This window comes from Dermochelys coriacea, chromosome 15, assembly GCF_009764565.3.
Source record: "Dermochelys coriacea isolate rDerCor1 chromosome 15, rDerCor1.pri.v4, whole genome shotgun sequence".
Lineage (NCBI taxonomy): Eukaryota > Metazoa > Chordata > Testudines > Dermochelyidae > Dermochelys > Dermochelys coriacea.
In genome coordinates, this window is record NC_050082.1 from 13,001,293 (window position 1) to 13,020,969 (window position 19,677).

The 19,677-nt window shown below is 40.5% G+C and overlaps 1 protein-coding gene across 1 annotated transcript in view; it reads right to left on the reverse strand.

Annotated features, from left to right (window-relative positions):
• The window catches only part of LOC119843696 (solute carrier family 2, facilitated glucose transporter member 11-like), a 30,731-nt gene extending 16,641 nt beyond the window's left edge, over nt 1–14,090 (reverse strand). Inside the window, exons 1-8 of the mRNA XM_038373431.2 lie at nt 13,930–14,090; nt 8,689–8,787; nt 5,646–5,806; nt 3,596–3,720; nt 3,218–3,347; nt 2,465–2,613; nt 1,844–2,031; nt 676–786 (exon numbers count right to left, since the gene is read on the reverse strand). Coding sequence (XP_038229359.1) covers nt 676–786; nt 1,844–2,031; nt 2,465–2,613; nt 3,218–3,347; nt 3,596–3,720; nt 5,646–5,806; nt 8,689–8,787; nt 13,930–13,953 — 987 coding nt within the window. The 5' untranslated portion in view covers nt 13,954–14,090. The remainder of the gene's footprint in view (nt 1–675; nt 787–1,843; nt 2,032–2,464; nt 2,614–3,217; nt 3,348–3,595; nt 3,721–5,645; nt 5,807–8,688; nt 8,788–13,929) is intronic.
• Nucleotides 14,091–19,677: the final 5,587 nt, after the last annotated feature.

A 19,677-nucleotide genomic window follows, 5' to 3' on the forward strand; every position in this document is an offset into this window, starting at 1 on the left:
CCAAATGCATCCGATGAAGTGAGCTGTAGCTCACGAAAGCTTATGCTCTAATAAATTTGTTAGTCTCTAAGGTGCCACAAGTACTCCTTTTCTTTTTGCGAATACAGACTAACACGGCTGCTACTCTGAAACCTGAATAGGGATAGTGTACAGTCAATTGATAGCCATTCCCTGCAGGTGATGACCTCTTTTTAGCCAGAATGGCAGTGATCGGACATGCACCAGCTTCTTGGCAAATGACATACATTTCTTTGTTGCATGCAGATCTGTGTCAAACTGCACAATTTTGTATCAATCCAAAATTTCACATGGCTTCACGTAATCCACTATTTTGCTCTTTTAGAGGCCACTGGAACTGTGTCCTTTATTCTTCCTATCTATCCACAAAGCAGTTATCCGTACAAAATCACGATTGCTTAAAGCATGATGTGAAACTCATTTCACACAGTAAAAATGATTATAAAGACATTCAGCAATACAAAGTTAATTGGGGAGAAAGGCTGTCTTTCACAGCTTCTTGTGATTTAGAGGTAGGAGGAAATTTCTTGATTAGTTTACACAACGGAGTGAGTCTCTCCCCTAGCTCCCCTCTGCCAAAGCCACACATTAAAAAAAAAATTGCTATCTCTAAACACATTCCTTTTTTCCTACAAACTCCAGTTTGGTGAGACTTACACACACTATAGACGATAGGCATTCACACGTCCCAACTCCTAGTGATATGTAGGGGATGAGATCTTCTTCAAACCTGGCTGTACGGAACACTTCAAAAGAGTAGAAATAGATCTGAAAAAGGCAGAGAGAAAATAGTGTGAACAATCATCTTGGAGGCAGGCTGTGAAACGCTTCAGACGTGAGGCAGAAATCGACAAAAAATATTCTAATATAAAGCAAATTTACTGATGGGTGGGCTGTCTGCTCACTGGCAAAGCATTTTGGTGCCATCTAGTTCTCACTGTACGTGTGATAGTGTCACAAGCATGTCACAAGTTCCTTGTACAAGTGAAGTTCTGTCTGCTCTATCCATTCCTGTCTCTACAACCACAGCTTTCTAGCTTCGCACACTGATAATTTTGGCTTCAGAGTAGCAGCCGTGTTAGTTTGGATCCACAAAAAGAACAGGAGTACTTGTGGCACCTTTAGAGACTAACTAATTTATTAGAGCATAAGCTTTCATGGGCTACAGCCCACTTCATTGGATGCATAGTCCCTCTTGCTGCTTCTGGAGAATTACATATTCTTAGATCTTCATGTACCTGAATGAAAAGCTTCATCCTTGTCTCTGTTTTCAGATTCTAGCCTTCAGTACCTCTGACCTCCCCAGCAGACTCCAACCTATGGACCTCAGGGGAATGGGTCAGCAGTGTTTTGACATAGAATGTGATGCAACAATGGTGTGTCTTTGTCCATCTCCTTTATTGGTGGAGACTGACCCTAGAATTTGGCATTGAATATCTGCCCCTAATACTGGAGCTTGTTAGCAATTCTGGGGAGGATCCCTCCTGTCTGAGCGAGTGGCCTATGCTGGCTCTTTGGTGGAGCTGGCACCAGAGACCTTCATGGAGAGGTATTATCTATATTTGCAAACTTGCTAATGCATTCAGGATTCCATACTAGAAAAATCAGAGCAGAATTGTAATGGCAACAACCAGGGGTCCATTCTTCAGGAAGAAGAGGACCAAGATTCTCAGATTTTTAAGACCAGAAGGGACTATTATGATCATCTAATATGACTTTCTGCATAACATGCGTCATGGAATATAATAGTGCAACAAATAACTAGGCCTTTTTTTAATGCTACCTAACAATGACTCTGAGTTTTTACACAGGGAAAACACTCAACTGCATTGACGCCACTAAGCTGCAAGGTGGTCATGACGGTGAGCAAAATGTACAATTGCCAGCGCAAGGATCGTTCTTTAAATAGTTCCAGGACACGCAAGGTTTTGGTGCTTTTTGTTGCAGCCTTTTCCTTCAGTATGTCCTCAATCTCTGTTTGATGATCTCCTTCACCCCAGAGTTGCTTAATGGCTGTGCAGGAGAAAAAACGAAATAGTTTAATCTACCAGTTCATCTCCATCATTCTTTTATTAACAAATCCTTTTAGCCTGTCTGAATCACAGAGACTTAATTAGTCTCCCGTCCTTAGAGTTGTTTTCATCACATCATGATTTGGTGTATGTTGTCGGGGCAATGTATGGAAGTCTACTCTTGTTGCCCAGATGGTGCTTATTCTATAGATAACTAGAAGAGTTTTGTCTGCGGGGCTGTAAGTATGTCATATCACACTAACATTGAGTTGACAAATGTAACAATTTTAAAATTTTTATTTAATGAAAATGAACATTAAGAGTGCAGTTTTATTCAGGTAGTACGAGTCCTGGGCTCTATTCTTCTTGCTTTCAATTGCTAACACTCCAACAAATTAGATGATTTACTGAAATGAGCGGAGTAAGTACTTTACCTTTCATGAAGGCATCCTCATTACCCTTCTGTATCAGAAGGTAGGATGGGGAATCGGGAAAGAATGGGAGCATAATCAGCTGAATCAATGCTGTGAGACCGGTAGAAGCCAACAACAATGGCCACAACGATTCACTTCCTAAGAGCTCTCTGGAGAGTACATGTAAAGGTGCAGTCATGATCAAACCAGAAAAAGTTATTGAATGTTAATATAACTAATGCTAAATAGAGAGTCAGAAAATGGGCCAAATTTCAGTGGTGAGTGCATTGCAGCCGGGTAACCTGAGTCAACAGTCTGGCAAATTTTGTGAAACTCAGCAGCACTTTGGAAAACTTTCTAATGATACATTAGGTCTCACAGTGAACTTTAGGAAATTCATGAGATTGTGATGCTAATTTTGAACTGAATAACTTTCTAATATGCTACACATCTAAAATGTGGTCCCATGTGCTAGATCTCACCATGATATTTCAAATAAGCCTCAGGAAGTTTTAAGGTAAGCCAGTTGGTAGCAAGGCTATAGAAGAAAAAAAAATTCAGATTATGATTAATTACTTGTATTTTTCTGTGTCCAATGTCTTAAACATGGAACTCTCAGATTTGGTCAAATACTGTCTACTGGTTTAAGATAAAACATTTAATTTTGGAGATGAGAGCACTTATTGAGGATTTTAGAGGGTGGCTTCTTTTTTTAAAAGACTTAAGACCAGCTTCTGCTGCTGCATAGAAAGGTGGTAGATGATTTTGTTTTACCTTAGTCCAAAAATCTGCCCTGAGACTTTTCCTAGTGTCAGAAAAACAGCAAGAGTGGAGTTTGAAAATCCACGCAGCTTCTTGGGTGAAATCTCTCCTACGTACTGAGGATGTATAGTGAGAGAGAAACCTTGGACAGGAAAGAAGAGAGATGGCCATTAAATTGAGGAAAATGTTAGCTGTCTTATCCCAAGCTCTTCCCACTACTCATTTCCACCCCCTGCACCTTTGACCAGCTATTATGTTTCAGTGTCTTCTGTGACATGCCATGTATACTTGTTGGGTAACATAAAATAATTCTAAAAGAATAATAATAATGAAAGGAGACTGTACTGGGACAACAAAGAGACTCCCTTTTCATGTATACAGAGGTCATACCTGTACCAATGCCATAGAGGAAGCGCCCAATCAGAATCATCTCAAAGGACTTGGCCATCTTACAGAAGGCCATGAAAAGTGAAGCTACTAACATGATCAGGTTAGTGACAATCTGACACTTCTTTCTGTAAAAACATGAGAGAGTGGTATGAAGTGAGTATCTCTTGTACTGTTTTTGATGTATTTGCTGTTACTTATCCAACATACAAGCACCACATAACGTCTTAAATATGTTAACTGTAGGTATGGTACAGCAATTACTGTTCCTTTGTGGCATGGTTTAAATGGATACCCAAATTGGGTATTTCCAGGAGAAATTAAATGATTCTTCACTTTCAGAATCCAAGAACTTTTACTTTATGACTGTACCTTGGCAGCATGTGCATTTATAAATGCTTAGCATGTGTCAGTATTTCTGTAGGATGGGAGTTCATGTGTAGTCGTACTCGAACAACAGGTTGATCAAGGACAATATGTTGAGGGTACAAGCATTGGGGTTACTGTTGGGGTATTGAAGTCACTAAATTCATGGTGCAATATCCAAAGTACCAGCTTGTTATACAAAAACAATTTGATTCTGTGGGAGCCAACTGTAGACACGACTTTATGATGAGGCATTCCTGCCACAGTAGAGGATCTAAGGCACTTGTGGATCTGGCAGAAAGAGAGGAGAGGCTTCAGTAAAGACTATGTTGTAAATTTTAGGCCGGATGGCTGCAGTAAGTGGTGACCATGGCATGTCACCTCAGTGGACCCTGATGTCTCAGACTTGAATCACATAGACTTTTGCATCTGGGTAACTAGTAGTTTCAGAAACACACTGGCTGGATTACTATCCAGAGACGTTCAGCATTCTTGGAAAGAGTGAATCTTGCAGATTCATCTGATTCAGATTATATCTCTGGGTGCACTTGTGAAAGGAGCCTGTGTGGATTCGCTTTTCACTCAAAGTTGTTGGTATCTCCAAGACCAGTTGCTACACATAACTGCTCTTGAGATGAATGTGATCTTGTATGCATTAAGAACGTACAGAGACCTTATACCTAAAAGTTGATTCTGATTCAGGCAGCTAGGCTACCAAGGTTGACATAAACAAGTGGAAAGAAGCAGGATCTTGCTTCTAGTGTCAGGAGGCCTTCAAATGTGGGATTATGCAGTGTCTCACAAGAAACTTCTTGGGGGCATTTACCTGGCACGAAAGAACAATTGCAGTCAGGCTAAGATGGTTGAGACCCATATGAGGGGCCTCTGGATCAGAGGATGGCGGAGCAGATCTTTAAGTGGAACACACCAGTAGATCTGTTTGCCAATTTCTCTGCAAATGATATTATTGGTGTTACACACAAGATACTGAGAACACACCAGATGCATGAGGAATCCTTTCTCCATCTATGGTGGAGTTACTTTGGGACAGACTTTTAATAGAGGACATTACTAACAATGGAGCAGTCTCTTATACAGAACTATAGGTAAAGTTAACTTTCTTTTCTGTTCAGTTTCAGGTTTTCATTAGAATAGGTACTAATAATTCTTTAATACAACATTCACTCCAGAATGAATATACTTTGGAAATCTGACTTTTTAAGGAAGCATTTTAATGTTTCAGGTTTACCCTTGAGTGTTTAAGCTACATCTCTCAAAAGTTGAATTCAGGCTGGTCCAAGTGTGGAAACTGATTGTAACAGTTCCCAGGAAACCTGTGTTTGAATGAATATGCATGGCTTCTGTTTCTGGATTTGTAGATCTTGGAAATTCAGTACTGGAGGATGATGTGAGGAAATTGCACCACATGTTACTTCCCCACAAGGCACTAGTAAATGGAGTGTTGGTAAGCCCATCTTCAGAAGGGACCAAACTTCACCATCAGCTTACTGTTTAAATACACTGAATGAAAGACTGGTTACCACTTACCCTGGGTGGCTATGATAGCAATTTAATATAAGTATATATGGTCAGACTACATTGAACAAGAATAGTTGACTGTATGTGCTTTGCTAGTACATTTTTCCCCACATGCCTTGATTTTCAAGCTATTAAAATAAATACTTACTTTCTATATTTTGTAGTAAGGTAGCCACAATATAGGCTCCCTAGCAGTCCTCCTATACCATAAACGGACACAATGAAGAACCACAGCAACATGATGGTCTCATGATGGAGGGGATAGCCATATCGCTCTATCCAGGTTTCATTGATAAATGTCCTAATGTGCTGAAAGAGCAAATGAGACTTTAAATAATTAATATGGACTTTCCTCATACTATTCTGTTACTGTGTTTCACCTTTGATCCATTGTTGTAGTCTTGAACCTCTTTTAAAAAGTAATCTTCACTTTCAAAACAAAGTCTTTGTGTACTTTGCCAAATTTTCAACTAAACTTTTTTAAATTTAATGTTCAAGACACTTTCAAAGTTAGAAAATGCACCTTGAGTTTATATTCTTTATAATCCTGTCAAGTCTTTTTATAAGCCATCTCTGAAATGTAGAAATTTCAGGAAGCCTTGGGAAACTCTGATGTAATAGACTGGCTTAGTATGGTTTATCATATCTCCTGCTAATTGATTAGATCCAGCAACCAGAACAATCTATTACAACAGAAGGAGCATTCCTTTAGTTCAAGTATCAGAGCTATGTAGTTTTAGTAATGAAGGTCCAGGGTTTAGTCTTTGATTTTTTTGTTCTTGTTGTATATTTGGCCATTGTTTGTTGCTAAATGGGACTTGAACTGTTGTAGACCTTGCACTCAGGATGAGTTAGGTGTATTGCCAATCCCAACTATTGAAAAATCATGAGTCAGCTCCCCCCAAATCATAAACTTGGTTTAAAAAACATGAGATTTTGAATATAATTTGGGATTCTTTTAATTTTTGTTCTGGTATTTGAGCCTTTAGGGTAGGAGGGCTAAACACTAATTTTTTTTTAAATGGAAGCTGAAATTTTAATGTAATCATATGATTTCTGGAGCTGTGGTCTTAAGAGAGATCAAATGTCATGAGACTTGTGATTAAAATCATGAGATCTGGCAATACTGATCTCATGACGGATGTGCATGGTCAGGTCTAATAGCAGGGAGCCAGGAGCCAAGCCAGGTGTTAGAGCTGGAGTTGGGAGCCAGGAGGAGGGCAGAGACAGGGCTTGGAGGGAACAAAGCAGATAGAAGAGAGAGTGCAGCTGTGGGGAAGTGCATTGAACAGCTGCCACAGCCCAGTGCTGCCGCTAGGTTTAAGAGCTGTCCTGGCAACAGCACTCAGCCAGTTAGGCCGATCTGGCCAGTTAAGGGATTTAGCTGAGGTTAGCTAGCTGATCCCAGGCCCACCTGGAGGCTGTCATTCCTGACACAGAGCTAGTGTAGTGCATGCAACATATTGCTGTAGGCATGTGTGATATCTCATGATACAAGCTGGCCCCAGGGACTGTAACTGCCTACTGTATGCAGTGGTGTTGTACTGTCTCAGAGCTTTAGTTGAAGTGGTATTCATTCCCCACTGGTGACTGCAGTGTCTGTACACAGCCATGGTTGGTTAAACTTACAGATAAGGGATGGAATTCCAATAGATATTTTTCACCAGCAGAAACTCTTTTCTCTAATGCACGAGACTACTTTGGTTTTCTGACATTTCTGGGATATTAGCCTAATTTACAGCAGATTTTTCCCTCATTCATACAGCTCACTCAAGTGCAATTAACACAGATGAAAAATTGATACTCTTAAAAATCTTGTTTCACTTTTTAAAAAATGATGTAATTTTGTTTTGAAAAAGCATTTAGTCTTCTCACCCTGTAGTGCAAATTTCTGTGAGTGAATGAAAACTATACAGCTTGCCCAACTTGCTGTAGTAGAAATCTGATCTCTTAAAATAAATAAATAAATTAAAAAAAAGCTAACTTCTCTACACAAGAAGCTAGCAACACTGCTTTCTGACAGGAATCCTTATCAGATTACTTTGGAATCGGTAATGAGCCTGTTGCCGCATCTTTTTAATTGTGAAATGTTAAGAGGTTGTTTCTGTTAGCACATTGGGAACAATAGGAAAAATTCCCTTCAGCATGCTTATGGAAAGGCTTTTACTTTAGATACTTCATAATTCTAAGGAAAAAGTCTTTATCCTCTGAGACTTGATAAAGCTGACCAAATTATCTCGTTGTAAATTCGCAACACAGGTGCAGGTTTGTGGACTTGAGCTATGAGGAAGTGTACATTTGTCAGAGCTACACCAAATAAACACCTTTCGTTTTAGTGATAACTGGGCCTCCTGCTGGTCTCCTGATGACCACTTAAATCAGGGGTTCTCAAACTGGGGGTCGGGACCCCTTAGGGGGTGATGAGATTGTTACATGGGGAGTCATGAGCTGTCAGCCTCCAATCCAAATCAAGCTTTGCTTCCAGCATTTATAATGGTGTTAAATATATAAAAAAGTGTTTTTAATTTATAGTGGGCGGGGAGGGGAGGTTGCACTCGGAGGCTTGCTATGTGAAAGGGGTCACCAGTACAAAAGTTTGAGAACCATTGTCCTAAATGAATATGGTTACTGAGTTTTGTTTCCAAAACAATTTTTAAACCCCCCTCTAAAAGAGGATTTAAGGTTTTTTTTTACCTTTAAGCAGAGACTGCAAAATTGTGCTTTAAGGCTTTACAATAAGATCACCACATTTGATTTCACTTGTTACGTAAGAGAGAACTTAAACCCAAGTCTTTAAAGATAAAAGGCTTGCACACAAATTGATTGTACCAGGTAGTCCCCTGAAGCTTGACCTATAATCACATAAATGCTTCCCAACATTTCGGCAAATCAATTCTGAAATGTAGGAAACTCATTTTGGGTGTTGCTCATTTTAGATTGCAAGAAAGGATATTCCTTATGCTATTGGGCTAACAATCTCTGTTTCTCTCTTTTTGTTTTGTTTTTGTTTTTTAAGTACTGTCCTGTTGGGGATAAGGTGCTCTACCCACATGATATTTACTTTTCATTATGGATCAAAATGGATATTTGAAGAAATTTGTAATGGAGTTTGTTGAAATGCTCAGCAAATTTTGAGAGTATCCTTTCCCCGAAGTTTACATGGTGGAGGGGCCTGGGTTGTCTCTGCTTACCAGGGAAGGATAGTTGATCACAGAAATATGGAACCCATATGGGAAACTTCCACCAATTCCCAGCACTAAGATCATTTGAAACAATCCTCGATACTGAATCTGAAAAGAGAAAGCAATGCTCTATCAACTTGTCATAAATCTAGATTCCCGCATGGTCTTGCATCCTTGTCTGCCATACTCACCTCTTTGCTCTGAAAGTATATGTATTGTTCACAACAGATACTTTCAAATATAAACATTCTTCCAAAAGCCCACTGTCCCACCCCAAAAGCAGAATAATTGGCCACAGGACCAGATTAAGGCTAAATCCTTCCTAGTGCAAGGAAAATTATTGTAGATAATTTTGTAATATACATATCCTTGCTTAGAAGTAAGATAGCAGAAATTAAACCATTGTTGCCTGCAGCATGTCTCTTGCTATATGGATCTGGCTGCCAGTATGACAAGCTGACAGGAAAAAAGGTATCAGTCCAGGTAGAATGGAGTTCTAGTACCTTGAATCCGCAGTTTGTTTATGAACAGTACACCGTAAGTATTGTACCCGCAAGGCCTCTCCAAATCAAACTCTCTTGAATGAAAAACAAGACTTTCTCTCTTCCAGGCTTAACATAAAGTTACACTCCTCAGCTGTATTGCAAAGACAGAATTTTAAAAACAACCAACTCTTCCTTGCTCCATCCACCCATGTTTCTGATTGAGTCCAAACGTTAAATATGATAATAGAAAGATACTTTCTCCTCTCATCATTGTTAGAGGAGAATAAGAGGCAACAGCTATGTGCTCTTTACCAGAGCCAAATTCTTCTCTTTCTCTGAGCTCTACTGGCTCTAAAGCCCTTTGAGATGTGCAGAGGAAAAGTAAGGGGTTATCACCACTATCAGTGGTGATAGGTATCATCATCATTTTGTTCTTTTCTAGTTCTCTGTGCTCTCCTGTTTTACCCTTGTAAATGGGCTTTACTTTTCCAGCCATTAGGGTTTAGTCCCTTCCTCCTTCTAAAGGGACCTACCTGGTAGTGTACACCTTTTCTCTACACATTTTCATGTTGTTCCCCTTCTGCTGCTGTTTAACTCAAAACATTTTGGGATGTAGTTAGTAAGACGTACTATATAAAATGAGTCTTGTACTGTATTGCAAAGCATAGCCAAGCTTTTAACCTTACAGGTTTATCAACAAATCTATCCCATAATAATAATTGTATATCGGCATTTTCCATGGGGAACATACATATATGTCCTGGCTCAGAAGTGTTTCGAATATTGAATCTATAGTTAGCCTAGTATATAGGGCTTTATTTAAACAAAAGCTTTTGATTCAATCTATATTGGTCAGGCTGCCAAATGAGACAGCGTTGGTAGGAGCATGAACAGTATGCAGATAACATTTCGCTCTATATCTCCTTCATGTCAAACCTAACTTACACCATCTTCCAGGTTCCTTATTGCCTAGCTGAAATCAGTACATGGATGTAGAGGAGCTGGCTGAAGCAGAATTTAAATGAAAATGTGGTGATGCTCAAAGGCATCTGCCTCAGATTGTTACATTAGTCAAAAGAAAAGGAGTACTTGTGGCACCTTAGAGACTAACAAATTTATTAGAGCATAAGCTTTCGTGAGCTACAGCTCACTTCATCGGATGCATTTGGTGGAAAAAACAGAGGAGAGATTTATATACACACACACAGAGAACATGAAACAATGGGTTTATCATACACACTGTAAGGAGAGTGATCACTTAAGATAAGCCATCACCAGCAGCAGGGGGGGGAAAGGAGGAAAACCTTTCATGGTGACAAGCAAGGTAGGCTAATTCCAGCAGTTAACAAGAATATCAGAAAGAAAAGGAGTACTTGTGGCACCTTAGAGACTAACAAATTTATTAGAGCATAAGCTTTCGTGAGCTACAGCTCACTTCATCGGATGCATTTCTCTTTTTGCGAATACAGACTAACACGGCTGCTACTCTGAAACCTAAGAATATCAGAGGAACAGTGGGGGGTGGGTGTTTAGATCCACAGTGGCAAAACCAGCCCACTTTTGTCTTGCCTGGCCAGAAAAATGTTTCTTATTTATTTGATTTAATTTATTTCTTCATATTTCTAAAGTAGAACTAGAGGCACCCATACAGTAATCTGGGCACTTACTTTGTAAATTAACCATCACAAAATCTATAAACAGAGGACTGCCGATAAATATATCAACCTCAGCCCACAAATTCCTCAGCAGTTCTAGAGGCAAGAGAAGAAATATGGCCTTTGCTTTATGCCTAAAAAGATAACAAATCTGGTCTCTGGAGTGTGAGTTCCAAGACCAAGGATCACACACTGCCATCTGCTCCCTTATGTTTATATTGAAGGAGTTCCAGCTGAAGCATCTTTGCTTATCTTAAGTCTGCCATTGCATACTGGGGAAAGAGGTAATCCTTCAACTAATCAGATCCTAGAGCATTAAGCACTTCATAGATTAAAACCAACACCTTGAATTCCACCTGGAAGTTTACTGGAATCTGATGAGATCTGGTCTAAATTAGTCTCATATGCTCCCAACATGCAGCTCCACTTAATAAAGAAGTGGTGGTGCTCTGCAATAGGTTCAGCTTCTGAATGGTCCCAAGGTGTAGTCCTATTCAAATGCTATCAGACTTAGACCTGAGATTACAGTGATCTATGCATTTGTAATATTTAGGCTCCACTAGTGTAATGGTCTATAGCCAGAAATGAAGCTCCTTGCCTTAAGAAAGCTCCAGCTAATTCAAAACATGGCAGACTACCTCCTAAGCAACACAAGTTATTATCATGAGCCCTTCATGAGTGAGCTGGACTTCAATGAGTTCATCAGCATGGAAGTGGAGGAGGTGGCTGTGAGGGAGATGACCAGTGAGGAGTGCATGCTGGCCCAGAGGAATCAGTGGGCTGAGGCAGCCAAGTGTCCAGAGTAGGAGGATAGGGATCTGGACCCGGGGAGCTGTGTCATTGCTGCCGAGGCTCTGGCTGAGCTGTCTGCTGCCATGAAGTGGTGCCTGCTCCACAGTGTGGTCTACCACTGGGAGAGACTGCTGCAGATGGAGAGCACTGTGTGTGTAGATGAGTGTTGTGGCCAAGGCCAGCCAGAGCAAGGTTTCCCACTGCTCCAGCTATATGCCCAGCATGGGGCTGTAGACCCCGGCTCCAGCTGTGCTGGGCTCAGCCCTGCTTTGACTCTTCCTGTAGGGTAGGAGGGAGGGAGGGACAGTGGACTCTGATCCTGCAGTGCTTCCCTCTGATCCACACCCCGCCCTTCCCCTCGCTTTGCCTAGCACAGGGTGGTGAGCTCCAGGCAGAAGGAGAAGCATAGCAAGATCAGCCCAGTGCCAAAGGGGCTGCCCACAGTGTGAGGAGGGGGAAGGGCAAGGGGTTCTCAAGGGCTTGGTCACTGGTGCTTATACTGAATGTAGGTTAGACATGGTAGGGGCTGGGAGGAGCACGGAGCAAATGGTGTATGGACGCAAGGGGTGGTGGTGTAGATCAAAGGAGAGAGGAGCAGAGATGGAAGGGGTGAGGACAGACAATGTGGTGTGTCAGAGAAAGGAGGCTTCCAGTAGTCTGGTCGTTCCTGGGGACGGGTCTCTATTTTTTAAAAATAAAACGTCCCACAAGTTATTAGAAATGCATCCACTCAATATGGTGCTTTCTTCACTGGCTCCCCATTGAATGCCCACTCTAGTTCAAAACCTTAAACCCTCCCATGGAACTGGTCCTGGCTACGTTAAAGGCAATTTCACCTAGTATCACTGGCTTTCTACAGCAGCTGTGTTCCACTGGAACAAACAAACTGTTGACCAGTATGGGGAGACTTGTGCCTGTAGGAGCTAAAACCTTCATGAGACCATTGGACTTGGACCAAAGCAAGACCATTGGACTTATTACTAGACAAAATAGGAGAGGCTTCTAACCTCATCACATTCATAGATAAACTGAAAATCCACCTCTTCATCCAAGCCATTCCTGACAGGTATTTATCTAACCTGTTCTTAAACCCTCCAATGATGGGGATTCCACAACCTCTCTCGGAAGCCTATTCCAGTACCTAATTTCCTAGATTAAGCCCATTACTTCTGTTCCTACCTTCAATGGATATGGAGAGCAAATGATCCACCATCCTCTTTTTATAACAGCGTTGAACATATTTGAAGACTATCAGGCTCCCACTCATTCATCTTTTTCAAGACGCAAAGTACCCAGTTTTTTTAACCTTTCCTCCGAGGTCAGGCAATCTAAACCTTTTATCATTTTGTTAGTCTCCTCTGGACTGCCTCCAGTTTGTTCACATCTTAAAGTGTGGCACCCAAAACAGGACACGTTACTCCAGCTGGGGCTTCATCAGTTCTGAATGGTGTGGGACAGTTACCTCCTACATATTGTATACAATGCTCCTGTTAATACACTCCAGAATATGAGCCTTTTTCACAGCTGTGACATGTTAGCTCATGCTCAGTTTGTGATCCACTATAAACCCCCAGATCCTCTTCTGCAGTACTACCACCTAGCCAGCAATTTCCCATTTTGGTTTTGTGCATTTGATTTTTCTTTCCTAGGTGTAGTACTTTGCACTTGCTTTTATTGAATTTCATCTTGTTGATTTCTAGTCCTATCTTTCAATAGCAGGCAGGAAAGAAAGAGAGATTATCATTTTGCCTCTTTGGCAGCACCTGGACACAACAGATGCTAATGTAAGGATTTAGGGTGAAATTCTTGCCCTAGTGAAATCAATGGGAGTTTTGTCATTGACTTTAATAACGCCAGGATTTCACCCCTACATAGATAGGATAGCTAGTCCATCTTTTCAAAGTGACTTATCTCTGCCATCACAGGAAACAAGAGACTCCTGAATCTTTTTTCCTCATAAACTGGAGCAGTTTAGGAGCCATTTGGATGATCAGAGAAGAAAGTGATAATTAGTCTACTAATGGCGTTTGTTTGGAAAAACAAACTCTCAAAAACAGTCACTTTAAGTATGATATGATGAAAAGAGGCCACAGATTTCAGTGGTGGTCCAGGGAAACAAGATGATGATTTGTATGGTGGTAGCACGTAACGGCCCCCGTCACGGTCCAGGACTCCATTGTGCTATGTGCTTTACTAACACAGAACAAAAACAAAACAGTCCAAAGATGTTGAATCTTTCCTATTTTTTCTAGTATTATATCTCTTTGTGGTCTGCTATTACTAAATAGAGCCCCCAGATTAAATGACCAGGTACTCACCAGGTCTGAGAGACAGTTAGCCATCTCCTACAAAAGGGCTGACTGCTGTTGATCACGGACTCTTTCCTGTCAAAGGGATGAAGTGTGCTCTGGGTGTCGTTATTTGAATTATGTTGTACCAGTAGCGAGCTGGCATCATGTGATTCAAGTTAAATTTTACTTTCAAGGTTTTCAGTTACCTAAAGTCTATTTCAGATGTTGTACAAAGTTTAAAAGGATTGGATTAAATATTTGAACCAACAGTTATGTCCAGTCCAATCAAATGAGGTGGTCTTCTTGATGAGGAACGTTTTTTTCCTGAGTACTCACTGATTGGGGGAGGGGAAGCAATTTATTGTAGGCTTAAATTCTAAATAGGATTCTGTTTATCATAACTTATTTTGTCTTTAATATAAATTGAAAATTAGTTCTGAGTTGTAATCTGGTGGACGTGAAGGATGCCCTGGATGGAATTTGAACACTGAACTTTAGGACTTACGATATAAAAGTGAATAATTCTGCCCCAATAGCTCTGCTGTGCATTGAAGTACCCTATAAATTAGTTTCAGAGTAGCAGCCGTGTTAGTCTGTTTTCGCAAAAAGAAAAGGAGTACTTGTGGCACCTTAGAGACTAACAAATTTATTAGAGCATAAGCTTTCGTAGCTCACTTCATCGGATGCATATAAATTAGTTGTTACTTAAGAGACAGAATTGCTTCACCAGTTTAGCAGTGGGCACAGTCCTAACCAGCTCTGCAACTGGATATCAGGGTCTACCAGCTAAGCAATCAATACCAATTGAATTTTCTTTTTGAATTTTTTGACTAAGATTCATTGTTTAATAGTCTTCCTCCAACTTTTGCTGTTTGCCTACCTAATTCTTTTTTTTTTTAAGCTCTGTCTCCCTGTGATGGGATGTACAAACCCTGCACTGGTGAGGGTTAAGGAGATGCTCTGGACACAGCAATCATGCTCCTTCGCTCCTGCTGGGCATGCCCTCAGTGGAGGGAGAGTTCAAAAGAGAGCAGCTCAGCTCAGTCTAGGGTGGCTGTCCAAGCAGATGGGCAGTTGGGTGCTGCAGCCTCCTGCAGAGAAGCCGCTGGGGCTCCAAGCTGCTGGGACTGAGCCTCACAGTCAAGCTGCTAGCAGCCTTCTCAAATCCACAGGCACTAAATACAATTCCTTGTATTTCTCCTTCAGTATTCAGGATGCAAACACTACATCCAGTGCTGAGCTTCCTGGCGTAAACCCGAATTTGTTGAAGGTCCAGCTCCTCCTGAAGTGTTTTCTCAGTAATTCTTTCGAGCCGTTTCATCATGTGACTCAGTAATTTGATGGGTCAGTAATTACTACGTTCTTGCACATCTCCTTTTAGGCTTGAAGATCAGGACCAATGAGCTCTTCTTCCACTCATTGGGCATTTCCTATTCACTATAGTTACAGTTTGTCAGTCCCCTGCAGATCAAACTGGAGCTGACCTGCTTAGTCATTCTAGCTATAAGCAGGCTATTACTTAGCATTCATAGTTCTACAAGATGCTTATCTGCATATGCTGATTGCTCCACAGTAACTCTTGTTTGGTTTCTCCCTTCAATTCTATGTTGCCAGTACTATGCTGTCTTCCCCCCTTCTTCAACCCCCAGAGTTTTTACAAAACTCATTGCAGTTGTAGGCGTTCACCTCTGGAAGCAGGCAATCTGTTATTCACTGGATAGTCTGGGGCAGTTCTCACTTAGGAATACTGCTGCTCCTGTTTCTAACTTTAAATCTTTTCCAGACCCTAGGTCTGATTGTGAACCCTGGCAAGTTTTCTGGCTCCTCCAGAGAAATTGATTTACCGTGGAATTAACTTCCACACAGACCTCATAAACGGGAAAGTGCTTCAAAATGGGAGTTCCAAGCTCCACAATCCTATTCCCTTCACCAAGGAATACAATTCCTTGGCTTTCTTGTATTCTGCCTCTAGGTGGTTCTCTGGCTCCACTTCTGGCTTCAGAAAAGCTTCAAAAACAGACTCCAATGAGAAACTGCTGAGCTTGAATTAATATGCAAACTAGATACCATTAACTTGGGTTTGAAAAGGAGTACTTGTGGCACCTTAGAGACTAACAAATTTATTAGAGCATAAGCTTTCGTGAGCTACAGCTCACTTCAAGCTCACGAAAGCTTATGCTCTAATAAATTTGTTAGTCTCTAAGGTGCCACAAGTACTCCTTTTCTTTTTGCGAATACAGACTAACACGGCTGCTACTATGAAACCTTGGGTTTGAATAGAGACTGGAAGTGGCTGGGTCATTACACATTTTGAATCTATTTCCCTATGTTAAGTATCCTCACACCTTCTTGTCAACTGTCTAAATGGGCCATATTGATAAGCACTACAAAAGTTTTTTTTTTCTCCTGCTGATAATAGCTCATCTTAATTAATTAGCCTCTTACAGTTTGTATGGCAACTTCCACCTTCTCTGTACGTGTGTGTGTATGTATGTGTGCGTGTGTATATATATATCTTCTTACTATATGTTCCATTCTATGCAGCCGATGAAGTGGGCTGTAGCCCACGAAAGCTTATGCTCTAATAAATTTGTTAGTCTATAGGTGCTACAAGTCCTCCTTTTTCTTTTTGCTGGCTCTTATAGTTGTGTTTTCTGTGAATTGGAGCCAAGCAGGAACAAAACTAGGTGGTTCCAGGACTCAAATATTTTAGCTAATCTTTCTGCCTAACCTTTCTCTGGATTATTCTAAGAACACATGTAAGCCTCTCTGGTTGTGAAGGATCTGTGGGATAAAAATGACTCAGGAGAAATGGTCCAGCTCTGAGTTAACGTTTCACACAAATGCTATAGAGCTAAGACATGGAAAAGGGATCTTATTTGTGTTTAGAAGAATTCTTTTACACAAACCATGGCTGGTCTGGAATGGCAGGTTTTTCATGATGGAATATTAATGATTGTTTCTTAACTGATAAAGATGAATCAGACTCCAGGGCTTTCTTCCTATGAAGAAGTTCTGTGAATTCATTACCTTTTATTGTATCATCTCTGCTATGCTGTCATTGCCTGCCTGCCTGCCTGCCTGCCTGCCTGCCTGTGTATGCCCCTTTTTTGCTCCAAGGGGATTTCTTAGCATGACATGGGAATCTTCATGAAATAATGCTGACAGATTCAGCAATTGTTCCTGTGAGCATTTATTCGTGGTATTGCTGAATGATGGTGAGCATGATGCAATATTGTACCTCTAGTTCAGAATCTATTGACTGGCATCTTTCCTTATACAGAAATGATAGTTTTCAGAGTAGCAGCTGTGTTAGTCTGTATTCGCAAAAAAGAATACTTGTGGCACCTTAGAGACTAACAAATTTATTTGAGCATAAGCTTTCATGAGCTACAGCTCACTTCATCGGATGCATCCGATGAAGTGAGCTGTAGCTCATGAAAGCTTATGCTCAAATAAATTTGTCAGTCTCTATGGTGCCACAAGTACTCTTTTTTTTCTTTTTTTTTTTTTGAGAAATGATAGTGTAGCTTTGCCACATGGGCTCCTTTTTGTGACTTCAGTATGAAACAAACGTACTACTTTTTAACATTGGGGTGGTCACGACCATATTTGCTTGATATGATTATATTGGGCTCCATTATATGTTTTTTGAAATTCACTTTTTGTTCATTTATTTTCAGCACAACAAACCAATCTGTTATGGAAACTTGCTTTGTGAATTATAAAAGAACCCAACAAAGCTCTTTCTGTTCCTTCATTATCAGAACTTTGTCCTCCAGTTCTGTGTCTACGAATGTATTTTGGTTTTCACTACTTTGTAAAGAGAGTAACTCGCGTCTGCGGACCATGTGCTCTTATTGTATGATTGACATGGCTATTCTTGGCTTGGACAACTTTTGTGTTTAAATTACCTTCACATTTATAGAAATCAAATTTGATCTCACCCTTTTATTCTGTTTGTGCATCAGTATGCATTTTTAATTAGATACACTTCAGTTTTACTACTTTAACACTTCAATTTGACACTAATTTAGGAAGCATCATTTTCACTACTCCTGCTAATAATGACTGTTCTTTGCAAAGTCGGTTCCATTTCTTGTGGCTGTCTTGTTTTAACCTTGTTCTCATTAAGGTTGCAAAGTTTCTCACAGTGTGAAAGGGTCACCAATAGCGTTATTGTCTTGTCTGACTTCTTTGTGTGTCTGCGACTCTCCACATTGCGGTGGCTCTTGTCCCCCATTGGGCTGTGCCTGGCTCCCTGCTCCAGTCATTGTGACCTTGACCACCAGGTCACAGTACTGCTCAGGTTTGGCCCACCCGAACCTCCATAATTTTTTTTATCAAAAATTTAGTCTCTATTGTGTTAACTGGTCAAATTCACATGACTTACCCTTACTGTGTAGGTCTATAGCATGGTCTCACCACACAGCTGATTTCTTTTAAAGAAGATTACTTTCATATTCTTGAAACTTTTGAGTAACTATCTAGTTTGTAGTCCCCTTCATACTTCCATTGAAGCATAGTGTAGATTCTCAGTGCTCTAGACCTGCTATGCACAGTAATGTGGAATATTTCACCCTCAGGAAGGAGGGGACAATGTGCCATGTCGGTGGTTCTTCCCTTTTAACAGATTTTAGGACATGTATGTGGCTTTTGGTTATTTTCATTCCCTCTGAACCTAAAACAGGAAGGGAAGAGCAGGTCCTTTTAACATTTAAATATTTAAACATACTGACATTTTTGCTTATCCAATTCACTGAGTAATTCATGACATATATAGCAAATGCATTGAGAAGTGTATTTTGCGCTATACCCGTCCTCCATTCCAGTCATCTGAATATGTTTCTTAGAAAACTGCTGCCAAAACATGTGCGTTTTTCAGAATTGACCTGTGCTCCAAACATCAGTTTCAGTCAGTTGTCTTGTTAATGTTCCACAGGGCACTGTTTCACTTGCTTGTGAGTAACTGAGATCAGGAAAGTGACTCAGCACAAAGTTGCTCATAGATACCATACCATGCCAATCTCATACATTTCCAAATGTTTTTCTATTGTTTACATTGAATTAAAATATTTTCAATAGGTCTGACTGGAAAACAAGAATTATTTCTTAAAAAACTGAGGTTTCAGAATTTTGTTTTCATTTCAATGCAGAAAGAAAACGATCTTTTGAAATGCCTTGCCAAAAAAAAAAAAAAAAGAGAGAGAGAGCGAGCTCAGAATAGCTAGGAGCCCAGTGGTAGGTAAGTGTCTCTACAATAGGGCACCTAGGTTCAAATCTCTGTTTCCATCAGTATCTTTCCTTGTCTGGCTAATGAATATTTAATTATTTATAGAAAGTTGAGCAGCTCCAACAAAATGAGAAGAGAGAGAGACTGGCTCTATAGCTCCGAGATTAGAACATTCATCTGGGATATAGAATACCCAGGTTTGAATTCCTGATATAGCCCATTGATTAGGGCAGTCTCCTGGCATGTTGGAGACCCAGGTTCAAATCACTATGGAAATCTCATCCTGGACCTGATAAATGAGCAAATGGCAAAAAACCCATTGTCAGTAAACTCCTGATCAGCCCTCATTGTCAGTGACTGGACAAGGTTTAGAATGGTTGGATTAAGTGCATAAGCAAACAGTTGTCTGACCCAGTCCAACCTGAATTGTAGGATCGGAAAAATGATGGTACTTCAGGAATACAAACTTAAGTGATATTCTGTTGGTTTTAACATCATTTGGCTCTCAGATTCAGTGTTGTCTATGAGTTACCCATTTTGGA